General features: G+C 40.6%; 1 protein-coding gene across 5 annotated transcripts in view; it reads right to left on the bottom strand.

Moving 5' to 3' along the window:
* Window positions 1–7,100: 7,100 nt before the first annotated feature.
* Window positions 7,101–18,722, bottom strand: part of TMEM200A (transmembrane protein 200A) — a 70,686-nt gene continuing 59,064 nt past the window's right edge. For 4 of the 5 annotated variants that reach the window (XM_045008585.1, XM_045008588.1, XM_045008587.1 and 1 more), the window contains 2 exons: window positions 13,480–13,558; window positions 7,101–9,658 (listed from right to left, as the gene is read on the bottom strand). In XM_045008585.1, the coding sequence (XP_044864520.1) occupies window positions 8,167–9,642 (1,476 nt within the window). In that variant the 5' untranslated portion in view covers window positions 9,643–9,658; window positions 13,480–13,558 and the 3' untranslated portion in view covers window positions 7,101–8,166. The remainder of the gene's footprint in view (window positions 9,659–13,479; window positions 13,559–18,722) is intronic. The other variant, XM_045008586.1, reaches the window with a different exon arrangement.

The following is an 18,722-nucleotide window of genomic DNA, read 5'->3' as shown; positions in this document are numbered from 1 at the left end:
TATATTTTAATATGGCTAAATGTAAATGTATACCTCTACGAACATAGACCATACTTACAGGATGAGGGGCTCTATCCAGGGAAGCAGTGACTTTGAAAAAGGTTACGAGATTGTATGAATAATCATCCGAACATAAGCACCCATGTGACTGTGTCTGAAAGAGCTAATGTGATCCCAGGATGCATAAACAAGGAAATATCAACTAGGAGTAGTTATTTTACCTCTATATTTGGCACAGGAATAACCTCTGCTGAAATACTTTGTCCAGTTCTGAAGTCCACAATTCAAGAAGAATGTTGATAAATTGGAGAGGGTTCAGAGAAGAAGAATTAGAGGATTAGCAAGCATACTTATTGTGACCTTGGGTTTTAATGTCAGAACAGAGATCTGAAATCACACAGAAATGGAAGAGGCAATAGATATATCTCACCAGACCATAGTGCCTTCTAGTGAGATGATTTGCCTGAGGAGTCACCAGGGTGTTGTGGATAAGTCGTCATTGTAAAAGACAGAAGATCTGGGTGTTAAAGTCATAGACTGCCTGATGACATTGAGCTGCCATTTAATCTATCCATTCCCTTATTAAAGAATACCATAAAGCCACGGTAAGGTACAGATAGTGCAAGGAAGGGTCCCAGACCTTGCAGCAACCAGACAGTGAGAGATGTGTGGACATAGATATATACGTAAATACTGTCCAGCCTTCAAGCAAAACTGGAGTCTGCCAAAAGAACTATTTTGCCAGACAGTGTAGGAAAAAGAAAGCTATGTGTGAAAGTGATGAAATGCAATGATGAGACATTGTACATTAATTCCATACAGCAACTGTCATAAGCCCCATTAGACAAAGAGAAATATGAATACCAGCTGCTTATTCAGTGAGTGCCACTGAATCTATGAGAGACCAAAAGTGAATTTCTGAATTTCAGCATGGAGACAAAATTCAGCATCAACTTGGTATGAAACCCATTCTTAATCTGATTGTGAAACAGACCTCCTCAAGTTAATTTTCAAGGTTGTTGTGTTTTTTTTAAGGAACACAAAAGTTCATTCAAAAGTCACTGGTTACAAATTACAAAAGGTGCAGATTAACAAATTGTAGTTTAATGAGATTCTACCATACCTTTTTTAATTTTTGAACACTTGATGTACTTTACTCACTTTCCCTACATAGGCCTACGATAGGTCTAGAGAGCAAATGCAGCACACCGGTAAACAAGAGATCATATAATCCACTCGTACTACCTCAAAGTGCTTCTTGTCTATTAAAATGATAATGAGTTCTCTACACTTTAAAAGTGTTTAATTATATCCTATTCTGTGAGATTCAGTATCTGAATGCTGTATATATTCTTTTACTCATATATTTTAATTTGACATATGGAGAGCCTTGAAAGTCATGTGAATGTAAGAGTAATAAAAAGAAACTGTTGAAAGGTATTCCCTAAAAGTTAGACTAGAACATGTCAAAAATTATAATTATTTCTGACAAGTGTAAGGAAATGCATATTGGAAGGAATCATTTGACATAGTCCTACACTGTGGTAGGTTGTAAACTAATTGTAACCACTCAGAAAGTGACCTGTGTGTCACAGAGGGCAGTTCAATGAAAACCTTTTCATTGCACAGGAGCAAACAAAAAGCAAATAAGATGTTTTTGTGCCTTAAGAAAGGGATAGAGATTAATACTGGAAATAGTATATTGCTATAGAAATCAACAGGATACTCTTACCTTGAATATAATGTTTAGTTTTATCACTCCATCTCCAGAGGCATAGTGTAGAAATTGAATAGGCCTTGAGAAGGGCAAGGAAAATGATTAGAGGCACAGAAAGACTTTCGTATGCAGGAAGATTTAAAAGATAAGAAAGAACTGTTCAGAAAGGAGATGAATAAGAGGGGACTTGACACAGACCTATAAAATAATGACTGTTATAGCAAATGGAAATCAGGTGCTCCTGCTACTCTCTCTCTTAAAACTAAAATGATGGGAGGTTGCAGTGAAATTAAGAGAGAGCCAATTAAAAGCTGTTAAAAGGAAACACAACTCATAATTAACCTGCAGAATTCTGCAAAAAACAACATTAGTGAGGTGGAGAGCTTAGTAAGGAAAAAATAGATATTTTCATGAATACAGTCATCTGCAATTACATTAGTTGGGACAAAAGTTGATAAAGATAGCAACCTTTATGCCTGAAGGTATATGTCTTTCACTAACTACTACTCTTATGAAAAAACCCACCTTCGTTATAGGCACTTTATGGTGGTTTTACGCCCTCCTATAAAACATCTGCTATGAATTAGTGTCAAATGCAAGATGTTGGACTAGATGGACAGTTGTACTGATCCAGTCTGGTATGTGCTATGTTCTAGTTTCAACAAAACATAATAGTCCAAATATAAAAATATTTTCAGTTTAGTTTCCACTCCCTCCTAAGGGACCTAATCTTGCGAACACCTTACTATCACAAATAATCCACTAAAATCAGCCATTCTGTGTGTGAATATGAATTACTTATGAAAGGATATTTTGTGGTTTCAAGTCCAAAAATTCAAATTACAACCACGCCCTGTAGGTGTATGATAACACTAATGAACGAGTTGAAATGGGTGAACTGAAGTTAAATGTGATTTTAGATGTTGGCTGGAATTAGTTTGACCCTGTGTTTAGCTTGAATTCTTTGTAACAAAGACAAAGAATATGAGATTATTCCACAAAGATAAGGAGTCTATTGACCAGAATGTTCCGAAATCACATGTCCATTTGCACTCTTAGAAGGAGAAACAGAGACACAAACTGAAGGGAAATAGAATGTGAGGTTGAAAGTAACAGGAGTAAGTCTGGCAACTGTACTAGCCAGTGTATAACTACAAAGATTATTCAGGGAGAAAGCTAGGCTGGAAGTTAAAAGTACTTCTCAGACTTTGTTCACTAGAGCCTGATAACTTCATACTGTAGTGAGAGGCAGAATTACCCCTAGGTCACAGAAAGGCACTCTGCACCTTAAAAGCTGCTATAGCCTGCAAAATAAAAGGTTAACACTTTTAAGTGTTAATATATTGCTTGAGCAACATAATAAATTTTTGCCTAGCCTGAGCCAGTTATTTTTGTAAGTGACGATAAATGCTGTTAACTGAATGTAATGTGCATAAACTGAATTTTGGTTGATTTTGGTGCAATATGTAAATTTTGGTTGATTTTGGTGCATTTATGATATGACATGCTTTTTTGATTTCTTCCTTTTAATAGGTAGCAATAGTAGAATTTAATTTAGTACATGGGTGGAGTCCTGCAGCCTCTGTCTTGAGCTATATCAAAATGTGAATTAGTTTGGGCTTTTTCTGTAGAAAAAGTCAGCTTTGTGATGAAACTTTTCAGAAGTTTAAGACTTTGTTTACCTTGTGTTCCAAGTGACATACAACTATTTGGGAGTAAATTCTACAGTATCAGTCTCTAAATTCAAATTTCCAACTACCAGCTGTTCTACTACTTAGAAAGGACCACTACTCTTCCATAAAACAGTGCTCAAAAGCCAGCTTTTAGGCTAAGACATAATTTAACTAGTCAAGAAAGATCATGTCATCCATTTTAAAATAGTCTTTTCAGTCTTTATAAATGCAGTTATACAATTAAAAGTGGTAGAGGTGGCAGATTTCCCTAGATCTAGCCCAGGTATGAACATATTTCATATTACACACACAAACTATGTTAAAATAATTGTATGCAGTGGTGTTGTAGCCATGTTGATCCCAGAATATTAGAGGGAGAGGTGGGTGAGGTAATATCTTTTATTGGACCAACTTCTGTTGGTGAGAAAGACAAGCTCTTGGGATTACACAGAGCTCTTCTTCAGGTCTGAGGAAAAGCTGGTCTCATGTTAAAATAATATAATTTAGGTTTGCAAAGTCAAGAACACAAAATTAGGAAATGCAAGATTTACAATTGCCCATGCAACCTTAATTCTGACCCTGTGTAGATCCATCATGTACACCGAATGGGGTCATTTGGAAAAAATAGTATGTGGTCATATAATTAAATATTGTATCATAATGCATACACACCAGAAAGCTGAATTGAGGTTGCACATTCCTAACTTCTGAGTGCTTGACTTTGCAACCTAAACAACGTTCTTGTAACGTATTGTAACATTGTGTAACTTCCTAGATTGTTTTAACCCTTTTTTTTTTTTAAAGAAAAAGGTTGGGGAGCGGGGTTATTAAATGGGCCATTGTGACCATGTTCTGGGTCTGATGATTTACAGAGTGGGGGCATCCTGGCCCAACTCTGTTGCAGCCTCCCACACAAACACTATAGTCAGCTGGTCCTGTCACTCCACGATGTTCCCCCTGCAATGTGTGGTGCTGCTGTGACAGGAACACCCTGAGCCCAGCCTTGGAATGTTCTGTGATTTGGGCAGGCTGCCAATACTTTCCTGAGGAATGTAGGTGAGGGAAGAGAAATTATGATTTTTAACAGTTGGGCTCAGCAAAATCTGAACAGAATTTCATAGGACATAGCCAGAGGGATTCCCCCTACCAAATATCAAAGGCCTGCTGCAACTAATAGAGATGTGAGAGCTTCCTAAATAAAAGGTCCCAAGCATTCTTATAATGGGAAGTATTAGCCAACCTAAAATAGGGGTGTTGTGGGCAAGTATAGCCTGTCACACCACCACCCCAAGGCAGTAGCATTATGGCCCTGTGGCCAAGTCCAACAGACCGCTCCTCCTCTCAGGGTGTATAGCCTAATGGTTAGAGTCAGGGAACTGTCCTTAGGTTCAGGACTGTCTGGCCAAGCAACCAGAGTAAATGGGACCACCCTTCAGCAGAGGGTGGTAGAACGTAAAGGCCAGAGTAAATGGGACCACCCTCCTCTGTGCAGGGCGGCGTGTCCTAGTGGCCAGAGTCAATGGGGCTACCCCTCCGTGCAGGTCAGCATGGCCGAGTGGCTAGGCAGGGGGTGGGCCACCACCCAGAGGTAGGTTGGTGTCCGGGGTAGAGGAACCCAGGCACTCCCTGCTCCTCCAGGTCCCAGCCCAGGGCCCTAACAGCAGTGAGTGTATCCACCATGAGTCAGTGGGGATCCCTCCAAAATGCACTGACTCTGTTCCCGATTCCACAACCAAATCAATGTCTGGTTCCCCTAGACTACTTCTTACCTTGTCTTCTGCTCCATAGTTCACAGGTCCTCTGATCCTCCAGGGTAGTCAGCAGGTGAAGTTCCCAATGACTCCTTCCCCTTGCGGGCATTTGTGGACTGCCAGGTATTTGCCTGGGTCTCGGCCTGCCTGGCCTCTGTGGTCTAAGCTCCAATAACTCCCAGGCAGAACTTTGCAACACTTTCTCTCCTCCCCGGTTAGCTGCTCCATTTTATAGTGTGGTTCCAGTTGGAGTATGCCCAGCAGGAGTGAAGGGGAATGGCTTCCCCAGCACCCTGTATAGGGTTAACCCCTTCCTGGGGTCACAAGAGGTCAATATCAACTCCCTCTGTAATACTCTAATTTCTGTTGGGCCAGATTGTGATACATGGACTTGTATTAAATAATGCCTTATTCCTCTAGCAATATTACTGAGTCCAATGGCATTGCTTGAGAAAAACGGTACCTGGTGACCTTCAATTTTGGGCACCCAAGGCATGACCCTAAGCCAATGAACTCAACTGAAAGACTCCCATGGACTTCAATGGGTTTTTGGCTCAGTCCCCTGTAGAATGTAATAGATTTCTCTGCAAAGAAAGTAAAGTACCTTACTCGCCATTGAGCCTGATAATTTTATTCTTTGAATTTATAATGTGGAATTCAACTTTACTTACCTATTCGTTATTATATTTACCTCCTTTGTAAAGCACTTTAAGATCCATGGATAAAAAGCACTATATAAGAGGAAGGTGGTGATATTAATAAATAATAATAAATATTTAATGGCAATAGCAAAGTAATCAGCACCTTACTTCTTAAAGTGAGGATCAGCCTCTTTTTCCATCCTTCCAGGTAACACCAACATTGCTTTATGGGTCGGTCAGCAGGATACTCTTGAGTAGATTGGCTGTCACTCTGGCCAAGACTTGACACAATAGAAAAACTTCAGAATGTGGAAAGTACTGGAATAGGACCCTAAATCTAGGCTTCTATAATAATACATGGATGGCTGAACTAAAGTGTTCCAAATGCTATCCTGATATGTGCACATGTGGCTGTCAGGCAAAAAGAAATCAAGGGGAGGCACAGGCAAATATCCAGTAATGGACCAATATGTTTGACAAATGTAATGTATGATATTTCTAGATATGGAGAAATCCTATATATGCAGAGGGGGAAAAACAGTCTTACCATAGACATAGATATACATTTTATTTTATTTCAAAAAATAGCAAATGTATTAAGAACACGAACCAGAAAGTTATTAAAAGCTTCATAGCAAAATATTTAGCCAACTCTGTTACAATATATAGGCTTGAGGTTCTAACAAGTAACACTATGCCTCAATTCACTGAGCAAGTAATGGAGCCGGAAATTAAAAAAAGAAATATTTCTGTCTTTCATCTTTCATGATCAACTGAAGTACAACATTCCAACTTTTAATTCTTTTTTGGGGAAAGCCTTTAAAAAAAACACAATTCCTGAGTATTTAGGTTAAGTGAAAATATCAAACGCCTGTTAAAGATGACCAGTTAAGGCCCCAATACTGCTTGGTGAATGGTGGAAGGAGCTCTCAAGTGTGGCTGTCATGACAGGATCAAGGCCTAAATGGCTTAATGGAATAAATGAAAACTTTCTAGTAGAGTCATTCATATTAACTTTCTTAGCCTACAACTGCAACTGTGAAGCTTGCTTTGCTGAGAGAAACCTTTTGGTCTTAAACGTCAATCCTTTGCACAGGGGCAGCTCCAGGCCCCAGCACGCCAAGCACGTGCTTGGGGTGGCATGCCGCGGGGGGCGCTCTGCCGGTCGCCAGGAGGGCGGCAGGCGGCTCCGGTGGTCCCGCGGCTTCGGTGGAGCATCCGCAGGCGTGCCTGCAGGAGGTCCACCGGAGCCGCAAGACCGGCGACCGGCAGAGCGCCCCCCGTGGCGTGCCGCCGTGTTTGGGGCAGCAAATTTGCAAAAGCTTTCTATGCAATTTATCACAGCTAAACCTCCCCTGAGCCATCAAGCTATAATTATGCAAAATATACAAGTTTAATTTAGCCAATTGGGCTTTCACATTAACATTAGTGTAAATATTGAATTGTAGTTTGTTGTTTCAATTTTTTCAAACATAGCAATCCTGTTATTTAAGATTTGGTTACTATAAACACTATATATAATATATTTAATTATTCTCTTTAGATTTTTGTCACAATATCATACTGTACATCTAACTCTAAAATCCTGTTATTCATCATGTTCATATTTTTAGTTAATTTTGTCATTTTATTTGTAAAGCTGTTGCCAATTAATGCACTTTGGATAACTAATCCCAGAAAAATCTGCAAATTTCTAAGCCATGGTTATTCTACATATGATTTTCTTGAATTGCAGTACTAAATTATAGTGGATATAGAAAGTTATCACATAAAGCATAGTTAACTAGAATTCACAACACTGGTATTCAACTTGACCATTTACAGTGAGTTCACAAAAATGGTTTTAATCTGCCCAATTTTCTTCTACCCTCCCTCCCCAACATGTAAACACAATGACATTCTAGGATTGCAGTTACCAATATGTATCATATGTAAAAGAAACTATCTAGAATGTGTGTTTGGATTTGGCAATTCCAGTAGATACTGCTACTCACTTTCCATCCTAGACTGGAAGCATCGTTGTTAGAATGTTGCAATCACTTAAAAAACAAACTAGAAGCTTATGGGAGCTCCAATTCTGATGCAGGTTTCTTGACTTTTAGTGATGAAAGGTCATGTGCTTATACAGAAACAAAAGAGCAACAGATTGGAGAATATGGGATCTGTAGCACGAACATATATTTGAGTAGTGATAACATACAGTATTGCAGTTGTATGTTACTAACACATGAAACTCTTGGCATTACAGAGATGATGATCTCTGTTCACACAAGCCAATCTGAATTTGGTAAAAACAGGCTTGTGCCAATTTCGTTGAAAAAGAAACACTCGTCAAAATATTTTTAAAAATACTGTATGGTGTCTTGTAAATTGTAATTTAAATATTAAAATCTTGTTTCTGAAGTTCCCCGCTTTAGGTTGTTACTCAAAAATTCATCATGTTCAAAACTCAAATTATTATGAGATCTTGATATCATAAGAAGCTTTTCCTTATTAGTAAAGTCCTTTTTAACTGTGGCTTGTGGTACAAGTAACCTATCCATTGGGTCCTCTTTGTTTTCTAGTTTCATGTATCCTTTACTGTTGCTTCGATCCAATCTGGGCCAGCTGGGGTGTTTTCTTTGTTCAGCTTGGACAGTGAGTGTAGACGGACCCCTCTCTAAATCCAAGGATTTTGAATGTGCAGACAGAAAATGCAAAGATGTGTTGGACCCAAATTGTTTTCTGGCAGCACCAGGTGATAAAAGTTTTCCAGTGCTTGGTCCAAGAGTCATAGAAGATTTGAACTGACTGGATGGAGATTCTACAAATGAATTATTTCGGGGTAGCATTGCACTGGCAGGTTTGTAGGATTCATTGGTATCAGTTAATGGAATGGCTAGAGAGTCCATTGACAAATTTCTAGACTGGCTTCTAGTGATCTCAGAATCCTCAGTGATATTGTCTATACTAGGTTCATCAATAACACAGTTATTTAGTTTAATTACAGGCAGTGTGAAAGCGCTAATGGAGGATGATACAATTGACTTTGTTTCACACTTTATAGAGCTACTATTTTTGTCATCCATTGCTTTGCTACTGTGAGGGTAGAGTCCAAAGACAGAGCCAGAATGCTCAGTCAGCAAAGGTGGTAGAAGGTTAGAAGTGTTCTTGTCTTCATTTATGGCAACTTCATCTTCTTCAGCCGAACTATCCATTCGAAAGTTACTCCTGAAGCCAGAGAAAGGTGCAATTGTGTTTGCAGCCAATCGCGACGCATATGAGTTCCCACTGTGCTTGAATTCACTTTCCCCCAATAAACCAGTGTAAGTGCCATTCAACTGCTTTTGTTCCTTGATTCTCAGACTGTGCATGTCTATTACAGTGGAATATATGTCTCTCATATGTATGATTTTTGTTTCCTTGTCACGATTTTCATGTAGGATGGCATTTGCACAAATAAATATAAAGATTCCAATGCCCATAGTAAAGGGGCCCAACATTTTCATCTTATCTGAGTGTAAATGTTGTTCAAAGAAACGAAATATAACTCCACCTTGGTTTGTTATGACCTGGGTTTCATTTAAGGCTAGACTAGTTTCAGGACTTAAAAACTGCTCCTTTTGTGGCCAGTATCCAAGGATAGCCATTGCAATTCCCATGAATGAGATGAGCACTCCCAAAACAAGAAAGAATCCTGACGGGGAGTAAAGTCGGATTTTGCCCCTGACAATTACTACATCAGCCCTGGGCCGGCGTCTGACTGGCTTTTTCTCTTCAGAAGTTGGTGATGTGGCAAGATTTAGTTGATGCTGAGATCTGGCAGAGTCTTGCCTCTTTAAGGCTGCCAGCCCTGTTATTACTCCACCAGTTGCTATCATAGTTCTATATTCTGCCCTGGAAAAGAAAACAGAAATACTAATATAAGTAATTTCAATATAATATACATATACATTTGTTAATCAGACATTTACTTTTTATGAAAATAAATATTACTTTAAAAAGCCATTACATTTTAACAGCTCTTCATAAATGGCAACTTTCACATGTACATGGAATTTGAGAAAACTAACTGTTTTTTGAACACGGTAAAGCTAGGTAATATGCATGGCCTACTTGATAGAAATATAGTGGAAAAGTAATAAGATGGCTCATGGTGAGTTATCAGGAGTATATAAAATGAAATTATTGAAAATGCTTAATATATGGCATCGTTCAGAACTGGTCTCCAACAAAGCAATCGACTTTATCTCATACCATTTTCATATGCGTGTTAGCTAAAACTTCAAGATTGTCTAAAAAAGCTTTTAAAAGCTGTGAAACAATCACAGTTAGTGTGAATATTAATTGTACTGAATATCATCTTTAGGACAATGATTTTATCATAGATTTTAGTGTATTTTTAAAAATACATTCTATTATTACTACTACATTATTAAGTTTATTAATACTAGATTTTAATTCCTAATTATAGGATCATTTTTGCCTTTTCCTAATAATGCTTGCCTTATCCACATGGCAATCCTAAAGTTTTTCCATTGTTCGTTTTCATTGATTTTTCATGGAGCACAAGGCACCATGGTTTAGTTTACATCCTTCTTTCTGAATCAGCATCATCTAGTTGTCTGAAGTAAGTTTTTCCCCTTAGGTTTACCTGTATGCCTGGGTGTCTATAAATGATGTGGAAAACTTCAACGAACACTGTTTTAAAAAACTATCAGGAGGAATGTGCACAGCTATAGAAATTGTGCTTGTCAGATCATTACATCTGAGAGTGGCCAAGAAAGTACCCATCCAATAAAATACAGGGAAATAAAACTTTATTTTGTACAAAATCTTTCAGAATGCTTTCCAGGGTTAAATAATACATCAAAGAATGTTAACAAATAAGAGAGAGAGGATGAATAATTGAAAGATACGAGACAGGGAGTATAGAAATGGTGCTCAGGTGAAATGGAGACCTGATTAGGCTGAGATACACAGGAAGATAGTTTTAAATGGCTGTAGAGGAGAAGGCTCTTGCTCCAAGAGTGATGAGATTTTGTGAATAGACAAAGAGAAAGCTGAGTGACAGAGGGGAATAAAGAAAGACAAGATCTGTGATTTATAGAACCATAGACCCATGGAGTTAGAAGGGACCACAAGGATCATCTGGTCCAATCCCTCCACCCCCCCACGCCTCCTACCAAGACGCAGGATTTGTTTGTGTTTAACCATCCAAGACAGATGGCTATCCAGACTCCTTTTGAAAAATCTCCAGTGAACGAGCTTTCATGACCCCCATAGGCAGTCTGTTCCATTGTCCTTCTGTTCTTAGGGCTTGGCTACACTTGAGAGTTACAGCGCTGGTGGTGGCTTTACAGCGCTGTAACTTACTCCCTGTCCACACTGGCAAGGCACATACAGCGCTGTATCTCCCTGGCTACAGCGCTGGCTGTACTCCACCTTGGCCTGGGGAATAACGACTATAGCGCTGCTCTTGCAGTGCTGGGGTGCCAGTGTAAACAGTGATTAATCTTACTACGCTGTAACTGGCCTCCGGAACCTTCCCATAATGCTTTTTAAGTAAAGATAACACTCTTTGTTTTGTTGTGATGCCTCCCTTTGTTTTGTTGTGAACTCAGGGGCTCCCGGAGCTGCTTATCTAAAAAACAAACACAGCTACTGTTTGCTCCAGCAGAGGCAGGCAGGGGGATGAATGTCCACAGCTAGTGTTTGCTTTAGGAGAGAAGCAGCCTGGAAGGGGGGGGGGGGGTCTGTTTTGGAGCAGCGGCTTATCTGGTCTGAAGGCTATTTGCATTTAGTGAATGAGAGAGGGGTGGGGGAAGGGGTCGAAACTTTTAAAATGATTGAAGGTTGGTGCTGTGTATCTTCAAGTCCTTAGAACTTGCAAGGCAGGGAGCTGACACAGTGTCAGCTCCAAAAATGCACTCACTCTGTCTCCCCCACACTCCCTGTCACACTCCACCCCACCCCCCTCTTTTGAAAAGCACGTTGCAGCCACTTGAATGCTGGGATAGCTGCCCATAATGCACCACTCCCAACACCACTGCAAATGCTGCAAATGTGGCCACACTGCAGCGCTTTCCCTACACAGCTGTACGAAGACAGCTTTAACTCCCAGCGCTGTACAGCTGCAAATGTAGCCAACCCCTTAGTTAGGAAGTTTTTCCTGAGATTTAATCTAAATGATGGTTGTTTTTAAATATAAGAGGGCAGGTTCTGCCCTTTGACTCATGCATACAACACCCTTTGGCTTAACAGGGTGTCATATGTGCACATCTAAGGACAGAATTGGCCCAACACGGTAACAGTTAACATTACCACGACATGAATGGTGAGCGGGTAGAACTGTTAGAGAATGGGGGCAAGGTAGGAGCACTTCTCCAGAAGAAATGTGTCCAGTGTTCATTATTAATTGTTCAGACATTGCTTAGTGAGTGGAGAGAGAGCGAGAGAGATAGACATCCTAAGCTACCTAACTGCTTCATTGTTATTAAGGAATAGATAGCTTCTGTGACAAGTCTCGGAGTTTTGCGTGAGTAAAGATTGCCAGCTTGGGTACACAGAGTACTTTATGAATTTTGAAGAGCAAAAATCACAATCAGATGTCAAGTTTTTTTAATAAAACTTCAGTAGGAATTAGGTAGTCTCTTAGACTTCTTTGAAAATTCCTGCCCCTGTAATTAAACTGGAGCTGCATTTCAGTGCTGTTTTGGTAACTTCAACGTGTTACTGCCATGTGGTCTCTTGCATGCTTCAGAAAAGACACATTCTAAAAATATATGTAATTTTAAAAACTCCAGAATGGAGAGTAAAAATAACTGAGTATTTAAGGTTCAGATTTTTTTTTTAAAAAAGATAAATGAAAACAAAATTTGCTCATACGCATATGTGCTTACGAGGTTTGTGCCAAAACACAAACATCAAGATGACTCTTCTCAGTTTTTGTAAAACATTGTTTTGGATTCCAGACAAAAATAAACAGGACCTAGTCTGTGGAAAATGTTTTCTTTTGTTAGGGTTCAATTTAAATGTAATTAGTTTTTCTATAAAGTAAATGAAGAGAAGCATGCCATAACAATACTAATATTGACAGGTAGAACTAACCTCTGCATGTTAGCCTATTATCCTTCTCCAGGTCCCAGACATTTAGGATGGGATTTTTTAAAAATACATAAACTCAGGAGCACAAGTCCCCAATTTCCTTTGGGCACACAGTCATTTACGTGCTTCTGAAAATCCCACAGTTAAATGTCCCCAGTTTTATAGAAAATGCTTCCCATTTGCAGACTTCACAAAGGTTACAGAAGAAAAGCGTCTACTAGTCATTAATTGTTCAGCAATAGCTTAGCTGATGGAGAGAAAGAGACACATTCTAAGTACCTGATTCCTTATATTCTTTAAGGACAGATTACTCCTTTTCCCTCTGGGAAAACCTGTAGTAGGAGGGGGCTGCAGGACTGGAAAAGTCTTTTTGCCAGAGTAACAGTTGAAAACAGAGACTACAATCCCTTATTTTTCCTATTTCCTGACCTCACTCTCATTGTAGAATTACTTCTAAATTTATAGCTAGAAAAATCTCTCTCTCTCTGCCTTCCCCCCTCCCATTACCCCCTCCACCACCAGGTTTATAAAGCAAATAAGGTGCAGGGCTGGCAAAGATTTAAGCTTCACCTTGGTGCTAACAGAAATGGCTAGACGCTGATCTCACTTACCTCCATGTAAATCTGGAGTAACTGCACAGAAATCAATGTAATCACTACGGACTTAGATTGGCAGGAGATCAAAACCTGGCTTTATAAGAAAGGATAGCAATTAAACCTTACATAGCAATGCTCCAATACATCGCATCTTCGTTTATGGTACAATGTTTTATCTACTTATTAGGATGAAATGCATTTTAACATTAGGAAGCTTTTTACAAACTATATTACAGGGGTAGGCAACCTATGGCACGCGTGCCGAAGGCGGCACACGAGCTGATTTTCAGCGGCACTCACACTGCCCAGGTCCTGGCCACCGGTCTGGGGGGCTCTGCATTTTAATTTAATTTTAAATGAAGCTTCTGAAACATTTTAAAAACCTTATTTACTTTACATACAACAATAGTTTAGTTATATATTATAGAATTATAGAAAGAGACCTTCTACAAACATTAAAATGTATTACCGGCATGTGAAACCTTAAATTAGAGTAAATAAATGAAGACTCGGCACACCACTTCTGAAAGGTTGCCGACCCCTGCTATATTATATTCATGTTAAAGAGGAATTACAGATAACTCCAGTGTATCTCTATATTCAGTTTGACTGAAAAGACAAATCTCTGAATGCACACATCTGAACAAGCAAATTTTAAGAGATTTTGACTCAGAGCTGAAGTGGAGTATGTTAAAAGTTTCAATTTAATCTGTTATTTTGGTGGCTTTCTGAGTGACATTTCAGCCCTGCTATAAAATGGATCAGATAATGATGCAATGGATCAGAAGGAGAAAGAGAGGGGCAGAGTTATATTAATTATTATTAATCATTTGTATTATCATAGCACCTTGGAGCCCCAGGCCTAGCTCAGGGACCCATTGTGCTAGGTGTTGTACAAACCCAGAACAAAGAGAGGGCCCCGTCCCAAGGAGCTTACAATCTAAGTATCAGACAAGAGACAGCAGGTGAATTAAGACAGAGAGGAGTACAAGAAAACAATGAGACAATATTGTTTAGCATGATAGGCAGTGGGCGCAGCACAATTTTGGCCTAATTCATTTTATAAAACATAACATCTTCAGCCTGCTGGTGCAAAAGCACCAGTTACCATCCAGCTTTTAAAGAACAAAGATTTTTTAAACCTCTGACCTTCCAACTTGTTTTTGTACTAGTTTTCATGCAACAAAAATGTCAGCTCCAAAGACAGTTTAGTGATTCAGCCAGGAAAGAGAGAATGCCCCAGATTCCCTCTCTATTAAGGCCATTTTGCACTGTGCTACTGCTGCAGGAAGGAACTCAAATGTGAAATTGCAGAACTGTAGTCTGTAACCTCTCATTTAAATCAGCTTCTATACCAGATGACTGGAGGATAGCTAATGTGATGCCAATTTTTAAAAAGGGCTCCAGAGGTGACCCCGGCAATTATAGGCTTGTAAGCCTGACTGCAGTACCAGGCAAACTGGTTGAAACTATAATAAAGAACAATATTGTCAGACATATAGATGAACATAATTTGTTGAGGAAGAGTCAACATAGTTTTAGTAAAGAGAAATCATGTCTCACCAATCTACTAGAACTCTTTGAGGGGGTTAACAAGCTTGTGGACAAAGGGGATCCAGTTGATACAGTGTACTTAGATTTTCAGAAAGCCTTTGACAAGGTCCCTCACCAAAGACTCTTATACAAAGTAAGCTGCCACGGGATAAGAAAGAAGGTGCTCTCATGGATTGGTAACTGGTTAAAAGAGAGGAAACAAAGGGTAGGTATAAATGGTCAGTTTTCAGAATGGAAAGAGGTAAATGGTGTCCCCCACGGGTCTGTTCTGGGACCAGTCCTTTCAACATATTCATAAGTGATCTGGAAAAAGGGGTAAACAGTGAGGTGGCAAAATTTGCAGATGATACAAAATTACTAAAGATAGTTAAGATCCAGGCAGACTGCGAAGAGCTAGGGAAAGGATCTCTCAATACTGGGTGACTGGGCAGCAAAATGGCAGATGAAATTTAATGCTGATAAATGCAAAGTAATGGACATTGGAAAGCATAATCCCAACTATACATATAAAATGATGGGGTCTAAATTAGCTGTTCCCACTCAAGAAAGATCTTGGAGTCATTTTTCCACTCAATGTGCAGCAGCAGTAAAAAAAGCAAACAGAATGCTTGTAATAATTAAGAAAGGGGTAGATAATAGGATAGAAAATATCATGTTGCCGCTATATAAATCCATGGTACGCCCACATCTTGAATATTGTGTGCAGATGTGGTCACCCCATCTCAAAAAGATATATTGGAATTGGAAAAGGTTCAGAAAAGGGCAACAAAAATGATTGGGGTATGGAACGGCTTCCGTATGAGGAGAGATTAATAAGACTGGGTCAGCTTGGAAAAGAGACGGCTGAGGGGAGATATGATTGAGGTCTATAAAATCATGACTGGTGTAGAGAAGGTAGATAAGGAAGTGTTGTTTACTACTTCTCATAACACAAGAACTAGGGGTCACCAAATTAAATTAATAGGCAGCAGGTTTAAAACAAACAAAAGGAGGTATTTCTTCACAAAATGCACAGTCAACCTGTGGAACTCCTTACCAGGGGATGTTGTGAAGGCCAAGATCATACCAGAGTTCAAAAAAGAACTAGATAAATTCATAGAGGATAGGTCCATCAATGGCTATTAGCCAAGATGGGCAGGAATGGTGTCCCTAGTCTCTGTTTGCCAGAAGCTGGGAATGAGTGACAGGGGATGGATCACTTGATGATTACCTGTTCTGTTCATTCCCTCTGGGGCACCTGGCATTGGCCACTGTCAGAAGACAGGATACTGGGCTAAATGGACTTTTTGTCTGACCCAGTAGAGCCATTCTTATGTTCTTTTATGTTCCTAAAATTAGCCTAGTCAACCACAGGGGGATCACTCCAATTTGGCAGGAATCTACAAGGGCACAGAGCTGGTGTATTAGCTCATGCATCCTACTCTGCTGACAGCAAGGGAGCACAGCCAGAGCTTCTCTGTCCCCAGTAATCTCTGGAGTCTGTATCAGCCCCTCAGAGCCTGTAACAATGTATGCTGGGCCTTTTAAGGTAGGCTTATGGCTCAGCACAATTCTGTTCCTCTGGCAAGGCTTCATGGAGATGTTGCCCAAAAACATCTAATGGGAGTTATAGTGTACTTCTCAGGGTATGTCTACACTACGGGATTATTCCGATTTTACAGAAATCGATTTTTGGAAACAGATTGTAAAAAGGCAAGTGCACGCGGGCACACGAAGCACATTAATTCGGCGGTGTGCGTCCATATACTGAGGATAGCATCGACTTCCGGATTGTTGCACTGTGGGTAGCTAATCCATAGTTCCCGTAGTCTCCCCCGCCCATTGGAATTCTCGGTTGAGATCCCAATGCCTGATGAGGCCAAAAATTTGTCGCGGGTGGTTATGGGTAAATGTCGTCAGTCAATCCTCCCTCCGTGAAAGCAACAGACGACAATCATTTTGCATTCTTTTCCCTGGATTGCCCAGGCAGACGCCATAGCACGGCAACCATGGAGCCCGTTCAGCCTTTTTTCACTGTCACCGTATGTCTACTGGATGCTGCTGACAGATGCAGTATTGCAGTGCTACACAGCAGCATCTCCTTGCCTTTGCAAGTTAGCAAAGACGGTTACCAGCCATACTGTACCGTCTGCTGCTTTGCAAGTTGGCAATGACAGTTACCAGTCATACTGTACCATCTGCTGCTGTCATGGGTGCTCCTGGCCAGCCTCAGTGAGGTCGGTCAGCGGCGCCTGGACAAAAATGGGAATGACTCCCCAGGTCCTTCTCTTCTTTAAGTTTTGTCTAATGGAGAGTCAGTCCTGCCTAGAATATCAGGCAAGCCTACTAAAGAACCAGAGAGGCAAACGGCCACTCCAGGTCAGAGCCCCAGACATCCAGCAGAAATTATGAGCTGCATGCCATTCTAGGGGGTGCCCCTGCAACAACCCCACCCGTTGCTTCCCTCCTCCTCCACCCCTCCTCGGCTACCATGGCAGTTATTCCCCCATTTGTGTGATGAAGTAATAAAGAATGCATGAATTTGAAACAACACTGACTTTATTGCCTCTGCAAGCAGAGATCAAAGGGGGGAGGGGAGGGCGGTTGGCTTACAGCGAAGTAGAGTGAACCACCATTCTGCACTTGCTCAGCCTACAGCTGAAAATGGGAATCTGTGATAAGCACTAGGATAGAAGCACAGGCAGGATTGAATCTCCATTTGTGTATGTGCCTTTGGTTGTGACTGGTAAAATACAAAATGTCCCAGGATATGTATGTTGGGGAACAGTTCTAAACAGCAGCTTAATTTTTTTATTTTCGGCAAAATGTAGAGGTCTAAGTATCTGATTGTGAACCCTGGTAACAAGGGGTGGCGCGACTGTGCAGTGCTGCTGACTGGGAGAACAGCCTGAGGCAGAATCCTCCAGCTGCCATGATATTCCAGGCAGGACAATGTTTTTGACCCTTCAGGCATTGGGAGCTCAGCCCAGAATTCAAATGGTTTTTGGAGAGTGCAGGAACTGTGGGATAGCTACAGTCGTCAGTCGCCCCTCCCTCTGTGAGCGCCCATTTGATTCTTTGGCTTTCTGGTACGCTTGTCTCAGCTCCTTAAGTTTCACGCAGCACTGTGTTGAGTCCCTGTTGTGGCCTCTGTCCATCATGGCCTTGAAGATTTTTTCAAATGTTTTGGCATTTCGTCTTTTGGAATGGAGTTCTGATAGAACAGATTCATCTCCCCATACAGAGATCAGATTCAGTATCTCCCGTACGGTCCATGCTGAAGCTGTTTTTTGACTCTGGGACTGCATGGTCACCTGTGCTGATCAGCGCTCCACACTGGGCAAAGAGGAAATAAAATTCAAAAGTTCGCGGGGCTTTTCCTGTCTACCTGGCCAATGCATCCGAGTTCAGATTGCTGTCCAGAGCGATCACAGTGGTGCACTGTGGGATAGCTCCCGGAGGCCAATAGTGTTGAATTGTGGCCACACTAACCCTAATTCGAAATGGCAATGTCTATTTCAGCGCTACTCCCCTCTTCGGGGAGGAGTACAGAAATCGATTTTAAGAGCCCTTTATGTCGACAAAAATGGCTTCGTTGTGTGGACAGGTGCAGGGTTAATTCGATTTAACGCTGCTAAATTCGACATAAACTCGTAGTGTAGACCAGGCCATAGAGAGGAAGAAAGGAAGACCTGGTGAGTAGCAGCTACTCATGGGTCTCTCCA

The sequence above is a fragment of the Mauremys mutica genome, chromosome 3 (assembly GCF_020497125.1).
Source record: "Mauremys mutica isolate MM-2020 ecotype Southern chromosome 3, ASM2049712v1, whole genome shotgun sequence".
Classification (NCBI taxonomy): Eukaryota; Metazoa; Chordata; order Testudines; family Geoemydidae; genus Mauremys; species Mauremys mutica.
Note: the sequence above shows the minus strand (reverse complement) of the source record. Positions and strands in the feature narration are given on the sequence as shown.